This window comes from Oncorhynchus tshawytscha, linkage group LG09 (genome assembly GCF_018296145.1).
Source record: "Oncorhynchus tshawytscha isolate Ot180627B linkage group LG09, Otsh_v2.0, whole genome shotgun sequence".
Classification (NCBI taxonomy): Eukaryota; Metazoa; Chordata; class Actinopteri; order Salmoniformes; family Salmonidae; genus Oncorhynchus; species Oncorhynchus tshawytscha.
Genome location: NC_056437.1, coordinates 85394610 through 85422462, shown reverse-complemented (window position 1 = coordinate 85422462; position 27853 = coordinate 85394610). Strand labels below are relative to the sequence as shown.

The window sequence follows — 27853 nt, the reverse complement described above, 5'->3', positions numbered from 1 at the left end:
GGATGAGACTAGAAGCACTATTGTATCATCACTGTTATGAAGAAAGAGTTATGCTGGGGTAGAATGAGAAAACCCTTCAGTGGTTCATTTACTCCCTGAGGTGACAGAGTGGGTGAAACAAGCCCATCATGCCCACCAGCCGAGGCTCTCTGACACTGTCTGCCTAAAGGTGGACCACTGACTTACCAATTTAGGATGACTGAGTATCCGAAAGACACTTCTGTTCAACTTTCTGAATAGAGCTAGCCACACTTAACAGTAAGCAAAACCCCTTAGGCAGAGATACAGTACATTTTATGGGGAAGTTCTCCAACTAACGTATGTAAGGGGTGGAAAACTACAGTCCTTGAGAACTACTGGTGTGCAGGTTTTGCTTCATCCCAGCTGGTTTTGGAACAAAATCCTGCATACAGTTAGTTCTCCAGGACCGGCGCTAGAGTTCCATACATTACACTGCTTTAAAACTAAATCCATACAGTGTATTTAAACTGTGACCTTGGTGAGTGAGGTTAGTATGAGCCCTGTCAGAGATGCGAGAGAGAGAGACCAGCCATTTACCAGGGTCTCTCATTAGAGAAGTGAAGAAAGTAAAGACACTTCTCCTAAACTTCTATCCATCCAATTCTACCCGTCATCCCTCTCGTTCGCTCGAGAGAGAGAGAGAGAGAGAGAGAGAGAGAGAGAGAGAGAGAGAGAGAGAGAGAGAGAGCACATGAGAGAACGAGAGAGAGAGCGCGCAGGAGAGAGAGAGAAACTATCCTTTCATTAAATACCTGCGAGCAGAGATGATGAGGAGAGGGAGAGATATAAAAAAGAGGGGAGGCGTAGAGCAAAGGAAGGGAGAGGAGGGAGCAGTGAGGAGGAAACAAGAGAAGGGAGAGGAGCAAAGCCAGGAGAGAGGGAAGAGATGAGGGGTGATATTGGGGAAAAAAGTGCCTAAACGCCCCAAAGCAATGGGCTCTGGGGCATTCCCTCTCTCTCTCAGAAGCAGGACAGGACCATGTGGCCAAGACAAGGAGAGAAAGGGAAGGAAGGAGAGATAAGAGGTTAAGTTTTAATGTCAAATGCACTAGAACAGTGAAATTCCTTTCTTGCACACTCCAAACCCAAATATGCAGTAAGTAATCAATATCAATGAAGCACTAAAAATAACATAAGGTAGAACAAAAACACACAAGAAAAAAAAGTAAATAAGTAAGAAGCTATGCACTGGGTCAGTTTGAGTGCAGGGATGCTAGAGTGAGGTACGTACTATGCATTTACAAAGTATTCAGACCCATAGACTTTTTCCACATTGTTACCCATTATGACAAAGCAAAAATAAGTTCATAAATAAATATCACATTTACTTAAGTATTCAGATCCTTTACTCAGTACTTGGTTGTAGCACCTTTGACAGCGATTACAGCCTCGAGTCTTATTGGGTATGATGCTACAAGCTCGGCACACCTGTATTTGGAGCGTTCCTCCCTTTCTTCCCTGCAGATCATCTCAAGCTCTGCCAGGTTGGATGGGGTGCGCTGTTGCACAGCTATTTTCAGGTCTCTCCAGAGATGTTAGTTCAGGTTCAAGTCCGGCTCTTGCTCTGGAACACTCAAGGACGTTCAGAGACTTGTCCCAAAGCCACTCCTGTGTAGGTTTTGCTGTGTGCTTAGGGTCGTTGTCCTGTTGGAAGGTGAACCTTCACCCCAGTCTGAGGTCCTGAGTGCTCTGGAGCAGGTTTTTTATCAAGGATCTCTCTGTACTTTGCTCCATTCATCTTTCCCTCGATCCTGACTAGTCTCTCAAGCCCTGCTGCTGAAAACATCCCACAGCATGATGCTGCCACCAGGGATGGTGCCAGGTTTCCTCCAGACATAACTCTGGGCATTCAGGCCAAAGAGTTCAATCTTGGTTTCATCAGACAAGATAATCTTGTTTCTCATGGTCAGAGTCTTTACGTGACTTTTGGCAAACTCCAAGCGGCCTGTCATGTGCATTTTACTGAGGAGTGCCTTCTGTCAAGCCCCTCTACCATAAAGGCCTGAGGGGTGGAGAACTGCAGAGATGGTTGTCCTTCTGGAAGGTTCATCCATCTCCACAGAGGATATCTGGAGCTCTGTCAGAGTGACCATTGGGTTCTTGGTCACCTCCCTAATCAAGGCCCTTCTCCTGATTGCTCAGTTTAGCCGGGCGGCCAGTTCCAGGAAGAGTCTTGGTGGTTCTAAACTTCCTCCATTTAAGAAAGATGGAGGCCTCTGTTCTTGGGGACATTCAATGCTGCAGAAATGTTTCTCTTTCCCAGATCTGTGCCTCGATACAATCCTGTCTGAGCTCTACAGACAATTCCTTCGACCGCATTACTTGGTTTTTGCTCTGACATGCACTGTCTAATGTGGGACCTTAAATAGGCAGTTGTGTGCCTTTCCAAATAGTGTCCAATCATTTGAATTCACCAGTTGGACTCCAATCATGTTGTAGAAACATTAAGGATGATCAATGAAAAACAGGATGCACCTGAGCTTAATTTCAAGTCTTATAGCAAAGGGTCTGAACACTTATGCAAATAAGGTATTTGTTTTTTATAAATTTGCAAAACATTAAGAACCAGTTTCTCTTTTTCATTATGGGGTAATGTGTGTAGATTGATGAGGCAAAAAAACAATGTAATCCATTTTAGAATAAGGCTGTAACGTAACAAAATGTGGAAAGAGTCAAGAGGCCGGAATACTTCCCGAATGCACTGCATGTACAGTTGAAGTTGGAAGTTTACATACACTTAGGTCGGAGTGATTAATACTCGTTCTCCAACCACTCCACAAATTTCTTGTTAACAAACTATAGTTTTGGCAAGTCAGTTAGGACATCTACTTTGTACATGACACAAGTAATTTTTCCAACAATTGTTTACAGATGATTTCTTTTATAATTCACTGTATCACAATTCCAGTGGGTTAGAAGTTTACATACACTAAGTTGACTGTGCCTTTAAACAGCTTGGAAAATTCCAGAAATGATGTCATGGCTTTAGAAGCTTCTGATAGGCTAATTGACATCATTTGAGTCAATTGGAGGTGTACCTGTGGATGTATTTCAAGGCCTACCTTCAAACTCAGTGCCTCTTTGCTTCATAGGATCATCAAAAGAAATCAGCCAAGACCTCAGAAAAAAAAATGTGGGCCTCCACAAATCTGGTTCATCCTTGCGAACAATTTCCAAATGCCTGAAGGTATCATGCTCATCTGTACAAACAATAGTACGCAAGTATAAACCTTATGGGACCACACAGCCGTCATACCACTCAGGAAGGAGACGCGTTCTGTCTCCTAGAGATGAACGTATTTTGGTGCTAAAAGTGCAAATCAATCCCAGAACAGCAGCAAAGGAACTTGTGAAGATGCTTGAGGAAACCGGTACAGAAGTATCTATATCTACAGTAAAACGAGTCCTATATCGCCATAACCTGAAAGGCCGCTCAGCAAGGAAGTAGCCCCTGCTCCAAAACCGCCATAAAAAAGCCAGACTACGGTTTGCGACTGCACATGGGGACAAAGATCGTACTTTTTGGAGAAATATCTTTCTGGTCTGATGAAACAAAAATAGAACTGTTTGGCCATAATGACCATCGTTATATTTCGAAGAAAAAGGGGGAGGCGAACACCATCCCAACCGTGAAGCACGGGGGAGGCAGCATCATGTTGTGGGGGTGCTTTGCTGCAGGAGGGACTGGTGCACTTCACAAAATTGATGGCATCATGAGGAAAATTTGGTGGATATATTGAAGCAACATCCCAAGACATCAGTCAGGAAGTTAAAGCTTGGTCGCAAAAGTTTCTTCCAAATTAACAATGACCCCAAGCATATTTCCAAAGTTGTGGAAAAAGGCTTAAGGACAACAAAGTCAAGGTATTGGAGTGGCCATCACAAAGCCCTGACCTCAATCCTATAGAAAATTTGTGGGCAGAACTGAAAAAGCGTGTGTGAGCAAGAAGGCCTACAAACCTGACTCAGTTACACCAGCTCTGTCAGGAGGAATGGGCCAAAATTCACCCAACTTATTGTGGGAAGCTTGTGGAAGGCTACCCGACACTTTGACCCAACAATTTAAAGGCAATGCTACCAAATACTAATTGAGTGTGTATAAACTTCTGATCCACTGGGAATGTGATGAAAGAAATAAAAGCTGAAATAAATCACTCTACCATTATTCTGTCATTTCACATTCTTAAAATAAAGTGGTGATCCTAACTGACCTAAGACAGGGAATTTTTACCAAGATTAAATGTAAGGAATTGTGAAAAACAGTTTAAATGTATTTGGCTAAGGTGTATGTAAACTTCTGACTTCAACTGTATAGGGGTAAGGTGACTTGGCATCAGGATATACACAGAGTATACCCAACATTAGAAACATCTTCATAATTATGGAGTTGCACCCCCACCCCTTTCGCCCTCAGAACAGCCTGAATTCATCTAGGCATGGACTCTACAAGGTGCTGAAAGCGTTCCACAGGGATTCTGGCCAATGTAGAGCCAAATATTTGCCACAGTTGTGTCAAGTCGGCTGGATGTTCTTTGGGTGGTGGGCCATTCTTGATACACACAGGACACTGTTGAGCGTGAAAAACCCAGCCGCATTGCAGTTCTTGACACAAACCGGTGCGCCTGGCACCTACTACCATAACCTGTTCGTAGGCACTTAAACATGTTATATTGCCCATTCCCCCTCTGCATGGCACACACACACCCCATGTCTTAATTGTCACAAGGTTTAAAAATCCTTCTTTAACCAGTCTCCTCCTCTTCATCTACACTGATTGAAGTGGATTTAACAAGTGACATCAATAAGGGATCATAGCTTTCACCTGGATTCACCTCGTCAGTCTCATGGAAAGAACAGGCGTGCTTAATGTTTTGTATACTCAGTGTATGATAATTTACACTGCTGCTACTCTGTTTAGAATTGTATGTGAGTGTGTGTGCATGTATGTAGATTCAGTATAAATGTGTGTGTGTTGGAGTGTCAGTGTGCGTGAGTGTGTAGAGTCCTGTGAGCGTGCCATAGAGAAATAAATACAAGGGCCAACTCAGATATTCCCTAGAACCTATTTAGAAGTGATATGGCTTGGGGATAGATGCTGTTCAGGACCCTGTTGTTGTCAGACTTGATACACCGGTACCACTTGCTGTGTGGAGCTGAGAGAACAATCTATGGCTTGGGGGGCTGGAGTCTTTAATGATTGTTCGGGTCTTCCTTTCACACCGCCTGATATAGAGGTCCTGGATGGCAGGGAACTCGGCTGTCCGCACCATCCTCTAGCACCATGCGACCGAGGGTGGTGTTGTTGCCATACCAAGCAGTGATGCATCCAGTCAAGGTGCTCCCAATAGCGCAGCTGTAGACCTTTTTGAGAATTTGAGGGCCCATTGCCAAAAGTTTTCAACTTCCTGAGGGGGAAGAGGTGCCGTTGCGCCTTCTTCATGACTGTGCACGTGGACTATTTTAAGTCCTTAGAGATTAGAACACCCCAGTGGGGGCCCCATGTTGAGGGTCAGTTTGGTGGACGTGATGTTGCCTACCCTTCACCACCTGGGGTCGGCCCGTCAGGAAGTCCAGGATCCAGCTTCAGAGTGAGATGTTCAGTACCAGGGTCCTAAGCTTGGTGACGAGCTTGGAGGGGACGATGGTGTTGAACGCTGAGCAGTAGTCAATGAACAGCATTCTCACAAATGGAGAGAGAAAGAGTGGAGAGAGAGAGGAGAGAGAAATATAAAAATGAAAGAGAAAGAAAAAAAAAGAGAAGGAAAGAGAATGAGAGAACGAGGAGACAGGTCTCCGATGGTAGTAAAGACTGCATCCCAGGGGGAACAAGGACCAGGAATATTGAAGTACTTTACAGTCTTACCTGCCCGCAGGAAGACCTTGTGGTAGCTAGAGGTCAACCGATTATGATTTTTCAACGCCGATACCGATTATTGGAGGACCAAAAAAGCCAATACCGATTAATCGGCCGGTTTTTAAAAAATGTATTAGTAATAATGACAATTACAACAATACTATAATACATCAATAAAATAAAAAATTTAGCCTCAAATAATGAAACAATGTTCAATTTGGTTTAAATAATGCAAAAACAACATTTGAGTTCCTTGCTCAGAACATGAGAACATATGAAAGTTGGTGGTTCCTTTTAACATGAGACTTCAATATTCCAAGGTAAGGGGTTTTAGGTTGTAGTTATTATAGGAATTATAGGACTATTTCTCTCTCTACCATTTGTATTTATTATACCTTTTACTATTGGATGTTCTTATAGGCACTTTAGTATTGCCAGTGTAACAGTATAGCTTCCGTCCCTCTCCTCGCTCCTCCCTGGGCTCGAACCAGGAACACATCGACAACAGCTACACTCGAAGCAGCATTACCCATCGCTCCACCAAAGCTGCGGCCCTTGCAGAGCAAGGAGAACAACTACTCCAATTCTCAGAACGAGTGACGTTTGAAACGCTATTAGCGCGCACCCCGCTAACTAGCTATCCATTTCACATCGGTTACACCAGTCATTAGGCTGATAGGCTTGAAGTCATAAACAGCTCTGTGCTTGCGAAGAGCTGCTGGCAAAATGCATGAAAGTGCTGTTTGAATGAATGCTTACGAGCCTGCTGCTGCCTACCATCGCTCAGTCAGACTGCTCTATCAAATCAGACTTAATTATAACATAATAACACAGAAATTAATATGGTCGAATTCGGAAACGATCATTTCGAAAACAAAACGTTTATTATTTCAGTGAAATACGGAACTGTTTGATATTTTATCTAATGGGTGGCATCCCTAAGTCTAAATATTCTTGTTACATTGCACAACCGTCAATGTTATGTCATAATTATGGCAAATTAGTTCGCAATGAGCCAGGCTGCACAAACTGTTGCATATACCTTGACTCTGCGTGCAATGAACGCAAGAGAAATGACACAATTTCACCTGGTTAATATTGCTTGCTAACCTGGATTTCTTTCAGCTAAATACGCAGGTTTAAAAATATATACTTCTGTGTATTGATTTTAAGAAAGGCATTGGTGTTTATGGTTAGGCACAGTCGTCCAGTATACTGCGTGTACTGTGTGTGTGACTGCGTGTACTGTGTGTGTGACTGCGTGTACTGTGTGTGACTGCGTGTACTGTGTGTGTGACTGCGTGTACTGTGTGTGTGACTGTGTGTGTGACTGTGTGTACGTGTACTGTGTGTGTGACTGTGTGTGTGTGACTGCGTGTACTGTGTGTGTGTGACTGCGTGTACTGTGTGTGTGTGACTGCGTGTACTGTGTGTGTGTGACTGCGTGTACTGTGTGTGTGTGTGTGACTGCGTGTACTGCGTGTGTGTGACTGCGTGTACTGCGTGTGTGTGACTGCGTGTACTGTGTGTGTGTGACTGCGTGTACTGTGTGTGTGTGACCGCGTGTACTGTGTGTGTGTGACTGCGTGTACTGTGTGTGTGACTTTTGTGGCAAATGCGCTTTTGTTAAATCATCCCCCAGCGTTGCATCGATTATATGCAACGCAGGACACGCTAGATAAATGAGTAATATCAACCATGTGTAGTTATAACTAGTGATTATGATTGATTGATTGTTTTTTATAACATAAGTTTAATGCTAGCTAGCAACTTACCTTGGCTTACTGCATTCGCGTAACAGGCAATCTCCTCGTGGAGTGCAATGAGAGGCGGGTGGTTAGAGCGTGTTGGGGATTAATCAGAATAGTTGGGTAACATAGATGTTTTATTTTTATTGCATGCTTATGTGAGATATGTCATTAGAATGTCTATTTTTGGATAATACTGTTGGGGGGGGTTGCAGTTATCTGTTCTCTGTCAGGGTTCAGTTACTTGGGCCGCAGAGAGGGGAGAGGTCAAGCTTGTCTTCATATGTAAACATATCTTTTAAACCATGTGAAGGGATGATTGAGGGGGAACCAATTATCTCTTGGCTCCACAATGTCTGTGTGCCAGTCACTGTGTCTCCGTGAGCTTGTCCAGAATGGGGGTGTCTAAAATGACAATTGATTTATATCCTAATGTCTTGGTACTGTTATACCAAGAACGAGAAGTAGAACCTCGTTTTAGGAGAGAAAAATGAACGATAATTTATAGCTAATGCTGTCTGGCTATGGAATACTCCTCTCTCAAGTAAAGTCTTCCTTTGTAATGTTCCTAAGATGTGTTATTCATCATGTGAGTTGAGATGGGTGTGTCTTGGCTATAAATGATACTAAGAACTGTTTTGTAAGGACTCAGAGAATTCATTTATAGACACTGAATTGATCTGAGAGTCACAGGGTTGTGATGGAGCTAATATAATTAAAGATGGACTTTATGATAACTCTGACTTGTGTGTGGTTTGCTCTCATGATTTGGTAAATACAGGAAATTTCCACTACAAGCGGTGGACTAGTTAACTGTAAAAGATTGTAAGATTGGGTCCCCCGAGCAGACAAGGTGAAAATCTGTCGTTCTGCCCCTGAACAAGGCCCACCATTCCTAGGACTTCATTGAAAATAAGAATGTGTTCTTAACTGACTTTCCTAGTTAAATAAAGGTTTAAAAAGTAAATACATTTAAAAAGGCAAAATAGGCATCCAAAAATACAGATTGTTATGAAAACTTGAAATAGGCACTAATTAATCGGCCATTCCGATTAATCGGTCGACCTCTACTCACTACAGTAACTCACACTAGGGCTGGGTGATATGGCCAAAATACATGGGCATTAAATATGGAGTTGGTCTCCCCCTTTGCTGCTATAACTGCCTCCACTCTTCTGGGAAGGCTTTCCACTAGATGTTGGAACATTGCTACGGGGATTTTCTTCCGTTCAGCCACAAGAGCATTAGTGAGATTGGGCACCGATGTTGGGCGATTAGGCCTGGCTCGCAGTCGGCATTCCAATTCATCCCAATGGTGTTTGTTGAGGTTGAGGTCTGGTTGTAAGAAACTCAAACTTTTAGTGTATTTATAGAACGCTTGTGGATTTATATTAAGAAGCTAAGTGAAAACATCATTGTCATCAACATTGTTGCATGTGCTGCATTGATCATGCAGACTGAATACATGTTCTTGTGGTTAAGCAACAACAAATTAGCTCCTTGAGTGAGACTGGGCAAGGCTAGGTCTGCGAGGAAATGGACATTACACATGGCATATTACAAACCAAACCTTAAAATACCGTTATACAAGTTAAAGTAAAAAACCTAAACCGGTCCGTGCATAAATGCTGGTATATAGTCAAATCAGGACTATAACCAACCAGCAGCCTAACACCACTGGGGAAGTACTCTCTATGCCAACCCTCTCTCGCATACACAGGGACATGTGCATACACACACAGTACACGCAGTCACACACACAGTTCACGCAGTCACACACACAGTACACACAGTCACACAGTACACGCAGTCCCCACACACACACACACACACACACACACGCAGTACCACACGCAGTACCACACGCAGTCCCACACGCAGTCCCACACGCAGTACCACACGCAGTACCACACGCAGTCCACGCAGTCACACACACACAGTACACGCAGTCACACACACACAGTACACGCAGTCACACACACACAGTACACGCAGTCACACACACACAGTACACGCAGTCACACACACACAGTACACGCAGTCACACACACACAGTACACGCAGTCACACACACACTACACGCAGTCACACACACAGTACATGCAGTCACACACACACAGTACACGCGGTCACACACACAGTACACGCAGTCACACACACACAGTACACGCAGTCACACACACGCAGTACACGCAGTCACACACACGCAGTACACGCAGTCACACACACACACAGTACACGCAGTCACACACACACAGTACACGCAGTCACACACACACAGTACACGCAGTCACACACACACAGTCACACACACAGTACACGCACACACAGTCACACACACAGTCACACACGTACACACAGTCACACACAGTACACGCAGTCACACACACAGTACACGCAGTCACACACACACAGTACACGCAGTCACACACACACAGTACACGCAGTCACACACACAGTACACGCAGTCACACACACAGTACACGCAGTCACACACACAGTACACGCAGTCACACACACAGTACACGCAGTCACACACACACAGTACACGCAGTCACACACACAGTACACGCAGTCACACACACAGTACACGCAGTCACACACACAGTACACGCAGTCACACACACAGTACACGCAGTCACACACACAGTACACGCAGTCACACACACAGTACACGCAGTCACACACACAGTACACGCAGTCACACACACCTCCCCCACAGCTCTGTAGTAGCTGCTATGCCCCTCTTACTCGTCTGTCAATAGGCCCAGTTTGGAAGCACTTTAAACAGACTTGCACATCGCTCCTCTCTCTCTCTCTCTCGTAACAAACAGGGGGAAACTTCAAGACATGGATTTCAGCACCATACCCACAGGGTTAATTAGGTTTGCTTTAAACAGCCACCACCATGCTTTTTAAACATTTATGGGTGAATGCATGACAACGAGAACATTAACATATCCAGAAAGTTAACCTCTACTATGTTCCCCGATCCAACAGGGGGGGCTGGGCGACACAGAGAGAGAGATGGTTGGCCTCTGCTGCCCCCTCTGTTACAGCCTAGTAATAACAGGGGATATAATCTAGCCCAACACTACACAGCATCTGACCTGAGCCCTACTGACAAACTGACGGAATAAGAATCCACACAGACCTTTTTGGTCTTAATTTAAAAAGTTAGGCATAAGGTTATCAGTGTGGTTGGGGTTGGCGAAGAGTAATTGCAGAAATAGACAGGGTTTATGACTTTGTGGCAACTAGTGATGACCCACGAGGTTTTCCTGGTCAGGTCACATGGTTAGGACAGACTCCTGGCCCTAGTCCCAGTGTTAGCGGTGTGTGTCCTATAAACGTGTTAGCGGTGTGTGTCCTATAAACGTGTTAGCGGTGTGTGTCCTATAAACGTGTTAGCGGTGTGTGTCCTATAAACGTGTTAGCGGTGTGTGTCCTATAAACGTGTTAGCGGTGTGTGTCCTATAAACGTGTTAGCGGTGTGTGTCCTATAAACGTGTTAGCGGTGTGTGTCCTATAAACGTGTTAGCGGTGTGTGTCCTATAAACGTGTTAGCGGTGTGTGTCCTATAAACGTGTTAGCGGTGTGTGTCCTATAAACGTGTTAGCGGTGTGTGTCCTATAAACGTGTTAGCGGTGTGTGTCCTATAAACGTGTTAGCGGTGTGTGTCCTATAAACGTGTTAGCGGTGTGTGTCCTATAAACGTGTTAGCGGTGTGTGTCCTATAAACGGGTTAGCGGTGTGTGTCCTATAAACGGGTTAGCGGTGTGTGTCCTATAAACGGGTCAGCTGTGTGCACACTTCAAAGCGGCATAAGGCCGTATGTTATGGTTTTGGATGGCCAGATTGCTAGCAACAACGACAAAAAACTGTGGCGAACCGTAAGTGTCTCGTTTCAGCTCATTTGATCTTGTTTTTGATACCATGCCTTGTTTTGAAGTGTTTTGACCGATTTCACATCTATGCTAACATGGCGAAAAATGTGCTATCTAGCAAGTTAACCAACAACCGCAACAAAGCATTTGAGAGACAAGTTCTCATTGTGCAACTTTAATTAGGTTTTCAATAAACATTGGGGACAAAATATTGTTTACATGTTATCAACAATATAAGCCAACCATCTGTTTTGCCCCACAGTTGAGCACAATGATAGTAGTTGATGTAGTTGCTAACCAACCAACCCGTCTATAGAGATACATCTGACTGCCAACATTATAGGGCGTTGGGCACCACGAACCAGAACAGCTTCAACGTGCCTTAGCATACATTCTACAAGTGTCTGGAACTCTACTGGAGGGATCCGACACCATTCTTCCATGAGAAATTCCATAATTTGGTGTTCTGTTGACGGTGGTGGAAAACACCGTCTCAGGCGTCACTCCAGAATCTAATTTAAAGTGTTAATTTGGGTTGAGATCTGGTGACTGACACACCCTTTAACCCCATATGCTCCTTTGAGACACTCTTTAAAAGTCACTGACATCTATTATTCTAGCCAGGGTAGACAAGATAATCTACAACTGGGCTTTTTTTATACATGACCCTAAGCATGATGGGATGTTAATTTCTTAATTAACACCTGCTTTCAATTTTATTTTGGCAGTTACCTGTGTCTCGATATTGTGTGAACTTGTGTCCTACCTCACAGAAGAGAGTGAGCTTGTCGTCAGGCAGCAGCCCATTGGCCTCGTCCAGCAGGAAGTCTCTCCTGATGAATTTCTTAAAGCCCCAGTCCTTCCCCTGGACAAACCGGTATGCCCTCTGGCTCTCTGTAAAAGGGAACAACACAGACAGTTAGTGCACGTGTGTCTGTCATGACCATGAGAAAGGAGAAAGTGAGAGTGAGCACAGCCAGACAGGAGGTTGAATGAAGGAGGTGTCACCTGCAGGGGACTTTTAACACCTCATAAGAAAACGATGACACACTCCAGACATTTTTCATACACTCCCTCATCTCTGGCACACAGGCACGATAAGCAGGTGGGATAAGCAGGGATCAAAGCATCCCATTATAAAGTGCTTATGGACTGCCAAGTATGTCTGCCTGAGAAGAGGCAGGGAGGGTTCTGTGCACTACAAACACACAAGAGAAATGCCTTCATGGGGTCCTTCATGTACGTATTCCAGGAATACGTACATACACTGGTTGCGTCCAGAAGGGCACCCTTTTCTCTATATAGTGTACAACAAAAGTAGTGCACTACACAGGGAATAGGGTGTTATTTGGGACACAACCACTGAGGACATACTCAACGTACATAACACACTAACTAGAGTCAGAGACACTGCTGTACCATAGTGGTTCTGATGGCCCAGTTGGTAAGACTGATGCTAACAACGCCATGGTCATGGGTTCAAGTCCCTCAGGGATTACATACTACAAATATAAATGCACTCACTTTACTGTAAATGGCTTTGGATCAAAGAGTCTGCCAAGTCAGATCACAATGAATTCCCTGCCCAGACATTTTACTACTCCAAGACCCTCTCAAAGATCTCCAATCAAACGTCACATAAAGATCCCTGGTCATGTATAGGATGACAGGATCCCATCTAAGAAGCTCCTGTAGGGCAGGCCCCTCCTGTAGGGCAGGCCCCTCCTGTAGGGCAGGCCCCTCCTGTAGGGCAGGCCCCTCCTGTAGGGCAGGCCCCTCCTGTAGGGCAGGCCCCTCCTGTAGGGCAGGCCCCTCCTGTAGGGCAGGCCCCTCCTGTAGGGCAGGCCCCTCCTGTAGGGCAGGCCCCTCCTGTAGGGCAGGCCCCTCCTGTAGGGCAGGCCCCTCCTGTAGGGCAGGCCCCTCCTGTAGGGCAGGCCCCTCCTGTAGGGCAGGCCCCTCCTGTAGGGCAGGCCCCTCCTGTAGGGCAGGCCCCTCCTGTAGGGCAGGCCCCTCCTGTAGGGCAGGCCCCTCCTGTAGGGCAGGCCCCTCCTGTAGGGCAGGCCCCTCCTGTAGGGCAGGCCCCTCCTGTAGGGCAGGCCCCTCCTGTAGGGCAGGCCCCTCCTGTAGGGCAGGCCCCTCCTGTAGGGCAGGCCCCTCCTGTAGGGCAGGCCCCCCTGTAGGGCAGGCCCCTCCTGTAGGGCAGGCCCCTCCTGTAGGGCAGGCCCCTCCTGTAGGGCAGGCCCCTCCTGTAGGGCAGGCCCCTCCTGTAGGGCAGGCCCCTCCTGTAGGGCAGGCCCCTCCTGCTATATAGGATGAGGATCCCTGGGGTCTAAAGAACCACACACACCAGACCGACAGCCCATCTGCCGTTCGTCTGCCGCTCTTTTGGCGTGGTGTGTTTTAGGAACCACCCACTGATGGACATCTGGCTGCAGACATTTTCACCCGATTCTACATGAAGAATCGGTTAGCAGGGGTGCTGAGTACCATCGGCCAGCTAACGCTACTGGTGTCCAAGCCTTAAGAGTTAAGAGATCTCCTGCCATATCCAAGTGGAAGTAATTCAGACGGGGTAACAGCTCTGCTGAAAGCTCTGTGTGAAATTCACCAGCAGCGGTATGATGCAGTGGTGGGTACAGTAGTCAACCAGGCAGGCAGGGGCTGCACTCCAAATGGCACCCTAATCCCTTTATAGTGCACTACATTGACCAGAGCCCTATGGGCTATATGGAATAGGGAATATGCTGTCATTTGGGATGTCTACAGACAGTGGTGGAGTTGAGCGCATATCCAGTTCTCCACCCCAGTGCTCAATCAGGGGGTCCTCTCCCTCTAATTCCTCCTCTGGAGATGGGCTACAAACAGGCCCTGACAGCCACCCTCTCAGACTGACAGAAATCCAAACACTCCAAAGGCTCTTTTCTCTACTCTTTTTTTCCTACTTTATTCATCGTCACTCTCCTCTTTTCCTCTCTACATAATAGGAACTGATGTCAGAAGACTCATTTAAAGGCTTTGCGTCACTCTCTCCCTCTCTCTCATCTTAAACCTGAGTTGTTGAAAGCCACGTCAAACTTTTATGGACTTGACATGCCAAGTAGTGTATGGTTGGATACACAAACACACAGAGCAAAAGCACTGCATCTTAGTCTTATCCTTGTCTGCCTGTTTGTCTGAAATCTTTCAGTCTGCCTTTTCTCTATTTCCTTTCCGATATGTGAGAGAGACTCAGGCATGGTCCCCTGGCCAGCAGCTCCTCTCCCTGTGTGGTGGAGAGATTGTCCTGTGTGTTAGCGGGGTATATGGAAGAAGACCAGCAGCCTGTGACAACTTCCTACGGGGCTAGGTCTCAGCCTAACTGAGGTGTGAGGATGGTGGGAGGAGAGAGAGAGGGGGCTAGCTGGGAGGAGAGAGGGAGGGACAGAACAGGAGCACAGAGAACGGAGGAGAAAGGGTGAGAGGAGTCCTACTGCTCAGTCCCTGCTCACTCTCCACACTAAGGTGCATGTCTGTGTGCACGTGTGCGTGCGCCTGTGCATTTGTGTATGCGTGTGTGTATTAAGCTGAGCTTTCCCAAGCTGACCCTGCTACCTCCACTGGGTCTCCTGAGCAGGACCATAACCACACACTGGAATGGGATCAACCGCATGTGGTCACGGTAGGGTCACAGCAGGCTGGATCACCAAGTCAGGAGGGGAGGAACACACCAGGAATAACAAATATGAGAGGGGGAAGAGGAGTGAGAAGACCAGTGATAGAAGCCTGTCACTAACAGTCCAGGCAGAAAGGTGGCATGTGAGGTGAGATATGTAGATAGATTGAGTGAGACAGAGATAAAGGAAAAAAATAGGAAGGCGAGAGGGACAGAGTTTTAGAGAGGAGAAGGGAAAGATAGAGTCAGAGCGAGCGAGAGAGAGGAGAGCCAGGCTGTTTTAGAGAGCATAGCATACATAGTCAGGCTGTGGCTCAGGGGCCTGGTTGGCACACACAGTGAGAAGGTCACCCAGAAGACTGGCTGGCAAACATCGCACTCCGGGCCAACAGAGTGTGGATCACACTAAGAGTGTGTGTGTGTGCGGGCATGACAGAGAAAGTGTAATGTACAGTATGTACATCAGTTCAAAACATAACTCGAATCCCTCCATGATCATCTGTTCTCTGGAAGGAGGTTTAGAGAATCCCAAAAGGAGCCTGGAGCTTTTCCTCATTCCACAAACACAATCAAGCATTCACACACCTAGACCTTCATACAGACACACTTCAACCCCCCATCCTCCCAACCACTACTGCCTACATCCCCATCCCACTTCTTCCCTCCACTTCAATAGCTGCCCTTTAGTCTAAATCCCATTAATTAAATACAGTACACAACACATACAGTCCAATGTCTAACAGCATGATAGACAACACTTCAGTATGTGTAATGGAGCACCTGTATTTGCATCAACCCCCACACATCTACATAGGCTGACATATAACCAGGAAGGCAGGCACACAAGCTCGCTCGCTCACACGCACCACAAATACACAAACGAACGCACGCGCCATTTCCGAAGAAAATCTCATCTCTGTTGAATAATGAGCTCGATAAGCAAGTGTCAGCACAAACATGTGTAATGACGTTCCTTCTAGCCGTGTCGATATGTGATTATGTAAAGACTGTCCAATGACTCTTCCCACAACACAACCACATTGAATGCCTGACCGCCCCCATCAGTTACCGCGGGCAACCAGCTCTGACAACCACATACAAGCATTCAGACAGAGGTTTCAATCAGCCAGGAGACCATATGGAACTAAAGACACTAACCACAACACCACAAACACTGTACTGGCAAATTAGATCCTTCTTTTAAAATATACAGTGTATGAAGACCTGTGTACACATAACAAATTAACCTGAACTTGAAACTGTGACCAAACAGACTGGAGACATAACCTCTCCTTAGCACTTAGCACCTAAAAAGCACTATAAAGCCCACTGTCTGAGAGGAACACTCAGCTCTGGGCCATTTAAATAAACCCTAGCCACCACCGCCATATAGCAGGAGACTTCCTCTCTCTCTCTCTGTGTTCTCAGAGCTGTCATTGTAGCAGTGTGTCTGCCAGCAGGCTGCTTTATCTGGCACAGGAGAAGAGGGGGGGGGGGCAAGAGACACGTTACAAACCGTTCATCCACAATCCCACAGGAGAGCCAGCTTGCTAGCGACTAAGCCAGGGAGAGAAATGATGTGGCGGAGAGGAGAGGATGTTCGGGGGAGAGGGAGAGGGGGGTGGCTGCCAGTGGAGCCCAAATCTATCTCCATTAGCAGGCAGTAACACCATCGGAGACCAACATACATTACTGATTGAGGCTCTCTACTCAGGTGGGGGTGGCTGAACACTGAGGTTGAAGGTTAGATCCACTTGAAACAGTTCATGTTTAAGGCAGCAAATGATATATGCAGCATCTTTACATTACTCACAATCATCTTTAACCACCTATATACAGTGCCTTGCGAAAGTATTCGGCCCCCATGAACTTTGCGACCTTTTGTTACATTTCAGGATTCAAACATAAAGATATAAAACTCCATTTTTTTGTGAAGAATCAACAACAAGTGGGACACAATCATGAAGTGGAACGACATTTATTGGATATTTCAAACTTTTTTAACAAATCAAAAACTGAAAAATTGGGCGTGCAAAATTATTCAGCCCCCTTAAGTTAATACTTTGTAGCGCCACCTTTTGCTGCGATTACAGCTGTAAGTCGCTTGGGGTATGTCTCTATCAGTTTTGCACATCAAGAGACTGAAATTTTTTCCCATTCCTCCTTGCAAAACAGCTCGAGCTCAGTGAGGTTGGATGGAGAGCATTTGTGAACAGCAGTTTTCAGTTCTTTCCACAGATTCTCGATTGGATTCAGGTCTGGACTTTGACTTGGCCATTCTAACACCTGGATATGTTTATTTTTGAACCATTCCATTGTAGATTTTGCTTTATGTTTTGGATCATTGTCTTGTTGGAAGACAAATCTCCGTCCCAGTCTCAGGTCTTTTGCAGACTCCATCAGGTTTTCTTCCAGAATGGTCCTGTATTTGGCTCCATCCATCTTCCCATCAATTTTAACCATCTTCCCTGTCCCTGCTGAAGAAAAGCAGGCCCAAACCATGATGCTGCCACCACCATGTTTGACAGTGGGGATGGTGTTCAGGGTGATGAGCTGTGTTGCTTTTACGCCAAACATAACGTTTTGCATTGTTGCCAAAAAGTTCAATTTTGGTTTCATCTGACCAGAGCACCTTCTTCCACATGTTTGGTGTCTCCCCCAGGTGGCTTGTGGCAAACTTTAAACAACACTTTTTATGGATATCTTTAAGAAATGGCTTTCTTCTTGCCACTCTTCCATAAAGGCCAGATTTGTGCAATATACGACTGATTGTTGTCCTATGGACAGAGTCTCCCACCTCAGCTGTAGATCTCTGCAGTTCATCCAGAGTGATCATGGGCCTCTTGGCTGCATCTCTGATCAGTCTTCTCCTTGTATGAGCTGAAAGTTTAGAGGGACGGCCAGGTCTTGGTAGATTTGCAGTGGTCTGATACTCCTTCCATTTCAATATTATCGCTTGCACAGTGCTCCTTGGGATGTTTAAAGCTTGGGAAATCTTTTTGTATCCAAATCCGGCTTTAAACTTCTTCACAACAGTATCCCGGACCTGCCTGGTGTGTTCCTTGTTCTTCATGATGCTCTCTGCGCTTTTAACGGACCTCTGAGACTATCACAGTGCAGGTGCATTTATACAGAGACTTGATTACACACAGTTGGATTGTATTTATCATCATTAGTTATTTAGGTCAACATTGGATCATTCAGAGATCCTCACTGAACTTCTGGAGAGAGTTTGCTGCACTGAAAGTAAAGGGGCTGAATAATTTTGCACGCCCAATTTTTCAGTTTTTGATTTGTTAAAAAAGTTTGAAATATCCAATAAATGTCTTCCACTTCATGATTGTGTCCCACTTGTTGTTGATTCTTCACAAAAAAATACAGTTTTATATCTTTATGTTTGAAGCCTGAAATGTGGCAAAAGGTTGCAAAGTTCAAGGGGGCCGAATACTTTCGCAAGGCACTGTATCTGTTTATTTAGCTATGTATCACACCAATCTGTACTTGGACTTACTATCCATTTCAGTGGAGTGTGTGGCCCTGTGAGACTGTGTGGAGAGCCCCAGCAGTGACATGCCACATAAACAGTCCTCACACTCTGAGCCACAGCCTTCTTAATTAAGGCACTTTGTTTTTATTTGGCCTGGGTTCTCTTCAGGAGGCATGGATTTAATTGGATTCTAAATGATCCAGAACAGATAGAGCTATCTTTACTGCCATATTCTCAGACAGAGTGCTCGCTGAAGTCCCTTGTCACGAATACGGTGGCTGCGGGTAATTTTCTCCAGCGACAAGGCGAGCAGAGAGCTGATGGGAAGATGGGGTGCATCTGGGGGACGGGGGGGGTCTAACACCAAAGAACACAATTTACAGCAAACCCCCCAGAGACACGAGGAGAACAACAGAACCACAAAAGACATTTCTCCACTGCTCTCAACATTCTCCATCTTTAATCTCTTTCAGTGGTCATGTGGAGAAGCAGGTTCAGGTGAGCTGACCGAGTGAAGGAATGAAACGGCTCTAGGTGGTGTTTACCACCCACTCTGCAGGCTACTGCTGTCCCCCTTAGAGTGGTGCAGCGAAATGGGCACAGCCAACTATGCATTAACTGTACCTTAAGAGCCTCAAGTGAGCTTGATGCACAATTACAGTATGCGGCCCAAGGCCCGTTTCATAACAGTAGTGTTTGTGAATGTGTTGTTGTTGAGTGAAAAAGCACTGCCACAGTGAAGATGTAGAGTGTAGAACGGAGAGAGGGAAAGTGTGTGAGGGAGGGAGGGGTTGAGTTCACGCGGTAGACGTTTCTCAGCAGGAAAACCATTTTCCTTTCTACATGACCTGCACTGCGGGGGGTTGTACAGTCTTTCTGCATACACCTCTGATACAAACATTCCTCCTCTGCCCCTCTCCTCACCTCCTCCCATACTTCCTGTGCTCGACGGGGTGCCGGAGGAGAGACAACCAATCAGGTAGAGCCTGGTAACCAGGAAGCGGTCACATCTGGCCAACTAATTCAATTCCACACAACTTTGCTTTTCCTCCCCATAACATAACCTAATTAAAAAGAGCAGGCATTGGAAGAAACACATATCCTTTCCAATTCATCAGCCAGAGAACAGGCAGAAGACAAAAATTGCTCCATGCTACTTTGAATTAAATATGGGGGGGAACGAATCCTACCGGCAGTGATTATACACACCCTTATGGCTATCAAAACCTCGGCCCGCACACTGAATTAGACACTTTGGCTCCCTCACCCCCTCCTATGCACACACACACTTAGTGAACCTCAGAGACACAGGTAATACATATCTCAAACCTCCTAACCTTGTTCCTATTAGTCAACATGTCTTCCATGTTCTACTGCCAAGCTACAGGTTTGAGCTGAGAGGTTCAAGAGTGGCTTGTTATAAGTAGTTCTGTTATCACATTACCTCACAGACCTACATAATATCAAGCCAGGTACACTATGGGATTACAATGGCAGAGCACCACTGACCCTATAGAGATGGTGGGTTGTTGGGGATAGATATTTCCCAAGCAAAAAAATGATTCACATTCAAGAAAACATTAAAAAGTACATCTACTAAGATTGGCCATATGACTGGACAGATACTGACACCTGAATTGACTGTTACCTTTCAGGTATTTTAAATGTCCGTAATGTCTACTTGTTCATGTTATTTAAATGCATGAACATTTGAAAGTATTTTTGTTTGAAATGCCATTTTCGTCATGTGTCGGACCACAGGAAGACTAGCTGTCGTCATGGCATTAGCTAATGGGGATCCAAATCAACTCAAATCAAGTGTGACTTACCCATAGCCTTTGTCTCCTCTCCCTTGGCATTGAGGATGGAGAACTTGAACTTGGCACGCACCTCGCTCTTGGGACAGCTGACCAGGAGCAGGTAGAGGGACAGGTAGTCTTTACTCTCCTCGTCCAGGCCTTTAGGATTTACACGCAAACACCTGGACACACAGAGGGAGGGATCGGCATCAGTGATCATCAGACTCAGTCAAACAGAGACTAGGTCAGTCAACTATGCTCAGTAACTGTTCAACAGAATAGAGACCAAAGCCTGTCCAACAGACTTAGGAGTCTTAATCAGATCAATCATGGACAAGTTATTGGTCCTGTAGTCCCTTATGGTTTATCCATAGCACCCACTTCTTGGCCCCGCCTCCACTCACCATTTAAGCTTGTCATTGGCTCCCGAAGAGAAGGTGGAGCTCTTGATGACCTCGCCCATCTCCTCACGGCAGAAGCTGAAGTTGTTGATGGTCCACATGTAAGAGAACTTCACCACTTTGATCTAACAGAGGTAGGGACACACACACACAGCAGGAATCAGACATGATGACTAATTTATTTATCTATTCCATACAGGTAGCTAAGTGGCTGGTTGGTCAGGCTGGACTTCAAAACCACACATCAAACCTGCCTTTCATCTCAATAAACATTGACAACAAACAGGGGGAGAAGAGAGGATATTAAAAAGCTGCAACAAAAAATGATTTTTCAAGGACAGCGAGATGAAAAACACATCAATAGAAAAACATCCCTCTTCTTTAAACAGGCTGTTATCAAAAACACCAGCACTGGCAGTCCTGACTGACTGACTGACAGACAGGTGTAAGTACTGTACATAGAAAAACAGATACATGTACACACACACACCAATCCCCACGCTTACCTGAGTGTAACACCAGCTCTCAGCCACAGGGCCGCTGGACATGTCCGCGGGGGGAGGGGGACTCGGGACTCTTGACATCGCCAGCGTTGAGGCAGGGGGGGCCTGAGCTGAGCACCAGCCAGGAGGGGGACAGACTGGAGGGGTGGCTGAGCCCAACAGAACACCACTGAATGGGCTAAGTATTCAACCAGACCACCACACACAGCACCAGGGTCCAGCCAAGGATAACGTCTGGGGAATGTCCAGGGAACCCACAGCAACACCCTACAACCAGAGAGTCGCATTATCATAGGTGTTATAGTCAGTGCGTGTGTGCTAAAAGGCTAATTGTAATTGAGCGGTATTGCTCAGTAAGTAGGACAAAACAGCTCTGAATTTATGTTTGTTTTCAAAGGGCCTCTGCATTCAAAGCAGAGAGGCTGTGAACGCTGCTCGCTCGGCTTCAGTGAGAAAAGCCCTCGTTTATCTGCCATGGTTCTGCCTTTCTTTTGCTTTGAGCGGAGTGGAGCGCCAGCCGATCTGTGACTGAGAGTGAAGAGCAAGGCTTAAGACCATCATCCCACGCCTGCCTGCCAATCTCCACTCACTCAAGTAGCCTACACAAGGTCACATACAACTTTCAAAGAGCACATCAATTTGGAAATGTCATAGCCTATTCCAAAATGTGCAAACTTCTATCAATCTGTGTGCACAAGTTATTCACTCTGTTTTTCAAGGTACATGTGTGAATACAGCCACAATAGAAAAACAGCATTGACTTCAGTTGAACCATAGATCTATGAGAGAGAACTGTGACTTTAACCAATGACTTCTCTTCAATATCACCTTTACAGAACCACAGATGACCCCTGGGAATAGAACAAGAATGTGTTAATTGACTTGCCTGGTTAAATAAAATCAACAAATTATCATATTTTGTTCTCCTTTCCTCCCTCTCCCCCTGGCTCCTTTCCTCCCTCTCCCCCTGGCTCCTTTCCTCCCTCTCCCCCTGGCTCCTTTCCTCCCTCTCCCCCTGGCTCCTTTCCTCCCTCTCCCCCTGGCTCCTTTCTCTATTTTCTCACTCATCCTGCACATGTCAAATTGAAGCTATCACAGGGTCTCAGGGCAAGTCTCCTCTCGTTCTCTCTTTTTTCTCAGTCAACCTGCAAGTCCCCCTGTCTCGTAGCCAGACAATCCCTTTACTTTGCTTCTTAATTAGTGGCTGATTGAAAGGGAAGTTCAGGACCTAGAGAACTTCCCAGAATCTGTGAGCGCATGAGAGAGAGGGAAGGGCAATGGGGGGGGGGGTCCACCTCCTCTGTATGACGACACACAGAACTCCACGGACACAGACAGGACTTCATGAATGTTTTAACTTTGTTGGATCTGATCTTTCGGTTTCTTATTTTGTTCTATTTGCATCTGATGAAAAACACTGGTGGCATTTTCACTCAGTAAAACAATACAATATTAATCAAAAGATGAAGAACAAGGCAGCACTGATTTGCAATTTAAATTACCTGAGACTTCCTAACAATGAATTATAGTCGGTGTGAACTTGTGGGTGTTCATGGGTGTAACAAATATGCAGCTTAAGTGCACAAATGCATGCACACATGCAAACTGCTGTGTGGCGGAGTGGGAGCGTTGCATGGGTGCAATAAATGTGTGCCCCCGTATTAACTGTTCAAACCTCTGCCTTTAAAATGGAAGACATAGGTTTCATTAATACAGGATGTTTTAGTGTCTGTATTTCAGCCCGACAGAGATGAACAAATGTTGTTTGGAGCGAATATGAATGTGCTCCTGATTCAATGCTAATGAAATTGTCCAAAAAAAATGCTATTTTCTCTGTCTCACTAATGAACCTCTAAGACGACTGTCTTTCCTTCCTTCCTCCATTTTAGTCCTTTCGGCTGAAAGATACTGTCTTATTGAAACACATCCCCTCCTCTCCCCATTTCCCTTCATCTCCTTCCTTACCCCCTCTTCCCCTAGTTCCCTTCCCTCTCTTACCTCAGTCTTCCTTCTCCTACCCCTATAACTGAAAGACAGAAAGAAAAAAAGAGAAAGAGATTTAAAAAAAATGAAAAAAAGAGAGAGCGAGAGAGAGAAAGAGAGATTTAATAGTCCTGTGAGGGATGGGATGGATAGATCTGAGGAAGGAAAGGTACATTGTAAGAAGAAAAGGAAAGGTACATTGTTTCCTTAAGCTGTGTGTTCTCATGTCTCTGTATAGGCTACTGTCTCCCAACGTGTGTGCTGCCAACAGCGATCACAAGTGAACCACTAAGAACACATGACAATACTGGCATCATAGCTAACAACTTCACAGCTTTTCTAAATACACCCAGATGACACTTAACCAGAATAAAGCTGGGGATTGATTTGTCTTTTCATGACAATCAGGAGAAGAGAAGCAGAAAAATGACAGTAACAACTCAGAGATAGTGGGGGGTGGGGGGTGTGGTAGTGTGTGGTAATCCTTGTACTCCCTCATTTCAAAATCTTGAGATGGTTCATTCATCATGGTGATTCAGCTGGTGACAGTCAGCACCAATGGACAGGAGGACTAACAGGTGAGAACACACACGGCAGGGGAAATAAACATCACCACAGCAGTACGTCAGAGAGCGTTAAGAGGGGTGTGTGGATTGTGTGCTCCCCTGAAAACAATCACTAGACAATGTATGATGTAAGGATGGCAGCGGTGTTGTGTTGTGAGTGTTTCTCGGGTTGTGTACATGCGTGATTGCCTACCGCCCACATCTCATTTCCCTATCCCATCCTAGTCTGCTGCTGTGGGGACCGACAGGATGAGGACCTGGAGCACATTTATATTAATCACATAGACAGGCCTCTCTCACTGTGCGAGTCCAGATCTCCCTCCCTCCCACCACCGCCTTCACCTCCCTCCCACCACCGCCTTCACCTCCCTCCCAACACAGCCTTCACCTCCCTCCCAACACAGCCTTCACCTCCCTCCCAACACAGCCTTCACCTCCCTCCCAACACAGCCTTCACCTCCCTCCCAACACAGCCTTCACCTCCCTCCCAACACAGCCTTCACCTCCCTCCCAACACAGCCTTCACCTCCCTCCCAACAAAAAAGTATTTAGTCAGCCACCAATTGTGCAAGTTCTCCCACTTAAAAAGATGAGAGAGGCCTGTAATTTATCATAGGTACACTTCAACTATGACAGACAAAATGAGGAAAGAAAATCCAGAAAATCACATTGTAGGATTTTTTATGAATTTATTTGCAAATTATGTTGGAAAATAAGTATTTGGTCACCTACAAACAAGCAAGATTTCTGGCTCTCACAGACCTGTAACTTCTTCTTTAAAAGGCTTCTCTGTCCTCCACTCGTTACCTGTATTAATGGCACCTGTTTGAACTTGTTATCAGTATAAAAGACACCTGTCCACAACCTCAAACAGTCACACTCCAAACCCCACTATGGCCAAGACCAAAGAGCTGTCAAATGACACCAGAAACAAAATTGTAGACCTACACCAGGCTGGGAAGACTGAATCTGCAATAGGTAAGCAGCTTGGTTTGAAGAAATCAACTGTGGGAGCAATTATTAGGAAATGGAAGACATACAAGACCACTGATAATCTCCCTCGATCTGGGGCTCCACGCAAGATCTCACCCCATGGGGTCAAAATGATCACAAGAACGGTGAGCAAAAATCCCAGAACCACACGGGGGGACCTAGTTAATGACCTGCAGAGAGCTGGGACCAAAGTAACAAAGCCTACCATCAGTAACACACTACGGCGCCAGGGACTCAAATCCTGCAGTGCCAGACGTGTCCCCCTGCTTAAGCCAGTACATGCCCAGGCCCGTCTGAAGTTTGCTAGAGAGCATTTGGATGATCCAGAAGAAGATTGGGAGAATGTCATATGGTCAGATGAAACCAAAATATAACTTTTTGGTAAAAACTCAACTCGTCGTGTTTGGAGGACAAAGAACGCTGAGTTGCATCCAAAGAACACCATACCTACTGTGAAGCATGGGGGTGGAAACATTATGCTTTGGGGCTGTTTTTCTGCAAAGGGACCAGGACGACTGATCCGTGTAAAGGAAAGAATGAATGGGGCCATGTATCGTGAGATTTTGAGTGAAAACCTCCTTCCATCAGCAAGGGCATTGAAGATGAAACGTGGCTGGGTCTTTCAGCATGACAATGATCCCAAACACACCGCCCGGGCAACGAAGGAGTGGCTTCGTAAGAAGCATTTCAAGGTCCTGGAGTGGCCTAGCCAGTCTCCAGATCTCAACCCCATAGAAAATCTTTGGAGGGAGTTGAAAGTCCGTGTTGCCCAGCAACAGCCCCAAAACATCACAGCTCTAGAGGAGATCTGCATGGAGGAATGGGCCAAAATAACAGCAACAGTGTGTGAAAACCTTGTGAAGACTTACAGAAAACGTTTGACCTCTGTCATTGCCAACAAAGTGTATATAACAAAGTATTGAGATAAATAAGTATTTGGTCAATAACAAAAGTTTTCCACCATAATTTGCAAATAAATTAATTAAAAATCCTACAATGTGATTTTCTGTATTTTTTTTCTCATTTTGTCGGTCATAGTTGAAGTGTACCTATGATGAAAACTACAGGCCTCTCTCATCTTTTTAAGTGGGAGAACTTGCACAATTGGTGGCTGACTAAATACTTTTTTGCCCCACTGTATATATAATTATTTAACCAGGCAGGCTAGTTGAGAACAAGTTCACATTTACAACTGTGACCTGGCCAAGATAAAGAAAAGCAATGCAACACAAACAGAGTTAGACATGGAATAAACAAACAGTTAATAATATAATAGAAAAATGTATATACCGTGTGTGCAAATGAGGTAGGATAGGGGAGGTAAGGCAATAAATAGACCATAGTAGTGAAATAATGATAATATAGCAATTCAACACTGGAGTGATAGATGTGCAGATGAGTGTGCAAGTAGAGATACTGGGGTGCAAAGGAGCAAAATAAATAACAGTATGGGGATGAGGAAGTTGGATGGGCTATTTACAGGTGCAGTGATTTTTGAGCTGCTCTGACAGCTGGTGCTTAAAGTTAGTGAGGGAGATATGAGCCTCCAGCTACAAAGATTTTTGCAGTTCGTTCCAGTCATTGGCAGCAGAGAACTGGAAGGAAAGGCAACCAAAGCAGGAATTGGCTTTGGGGGTGACCAGTGAAATATACCTGCTAGAGCACGTGCTACAGGTGGGTGCTGCGATGGTGACCAGTGAGCCGAGATAAGGTGGGGCTGTACCTAGCAAAGACTTGTAGATGACCTGGAGCCAGTGGGTCTGGCGACGAATATGAAGCGAGGGCCAGCCAACGAGAGCATACAGGTCGCAGTGGTGGGTGGTACATGGGGCTTTGGTGGTGAAACCGGTGACACTACTACATCCAATTTGCTGAGTAGAGTGTTGGAGGCTATTTTGCAAATGACATCGCAGAAGTCAAGGATCCGTAGGATAGTCAGTTTTACGAGGGTAAGTTTGGCAGCATGAGTGAAGGATGTTTTGTTGCGAAATAGGAAGCCGATTCTTGATTTGATTTAGGATTGGAGATGCTTAATGGGAGTCTGGAAGGAGAGTTTACAGTCTAACCAGACACCTGGGTATTTGTTGTTGTCCACATATTCATAAGCCACCAATTGTGCATGTTCTCCCACTTAAAAAGATGAGGCCTGTAGTTTTCATCATAGGTACACTTCAACTATGACAGACAAAATGAGAAAAAAAATCCAGAATCCATATTCTCAAGTCAGAACCGTCCAGAGTAGTGATGCTGGACGGGTGGGCAGCGATCAGTTGAAGAGTATTTAGTTTTACTTGCATTTAAGAGCAGTTGGAGACCATGGAAGGAGAGTGGTATGGCATTGAAGCTTGTCTGGAGGTTAGTTAACATGGTGTCCAGAGGGGCCACAAGTATACAGAATGGTGTCGTCTGCGTTGAGGTGGATCAGAGAATCACCAGCAGCAAGAGCAACATCATTGATGTATACAGAGAAAAGAGTCCCTGTGGTACCCCCAAAGAGACTGCCAGAGGTCCGGACAACAAGCCCTCCGATTTGACACACTGAACTCAGTCTGAGAAGTAGTTGGTGAACCAGGCAAAGCAGTCATTTGAGAAACCAAGGCTGTGGCGTCTGCCGATAAGAATACGGTGATTGACAGAGTCGAAAGCCTTGGATAGGTCGATGAACACAGCTGCACAGTATTGTCTCTTATCGATGGCGGTTATGATATCGTTTAGGACCTTGAGCGTGGCTGGTCATGGTTGCACCTCAGCTCGGTAACCACATTGCATAGCGGAGAAGGTACGATGGGATTCTAAATGATCGGTGATCTGTTTGTTAACTTGGCTTTCAAAGACTTTAGAAAGGCAGGGTAGGATAGATATGTCTAACAGTTTGGGACTAGATTGTCTCCCCCTTTGAAGAGGGGGATATCCGCGGCATCTTTCCAATCTTTGGGGATTTCAGACGATACGACAGCAA

General features: G+C 45.6%; 1 protein-coding gene across 2 annotated transcripts in view; it reads right to left on the bottom strand.

Moving 5' to 3' along the window:
• Positions 1–27853, bottom strand: part of LOC112259264 (speckle-type POZ protein) — a 74217-nt gene that overhangs the window by 20358 nt on the left and 26006 nt on the right. The window contains exons 2-6 of one of the 2 annotated variants that reach the window (XM_042327833.1): positions 23351–23378; positions 21356–21619; positions 20853–20974; positions 20479–20630; positions 12277–12404 (exon numbers count right to left, since the gene is read on the bottom strand). In XM_042327833.1, the coding sequence (XP_042183767.1) occupies positions 12277–12404; positions 20479–20630; positions 20853–20974; positions 21356–21433 (480 nt within the window). In that variant the 5' untranslated portion in view covers positions 21434–21619; positions 23351–23378. The remainder of the gene's footprint in view (positions 1–12276; positions 12405–20478; positions 20631–20852; positions 20975–21355; positions 21620–23350; positions 23379–27853) is intronic. The other variant, XM_042327832.1, reaches the window with a different exon arrangement.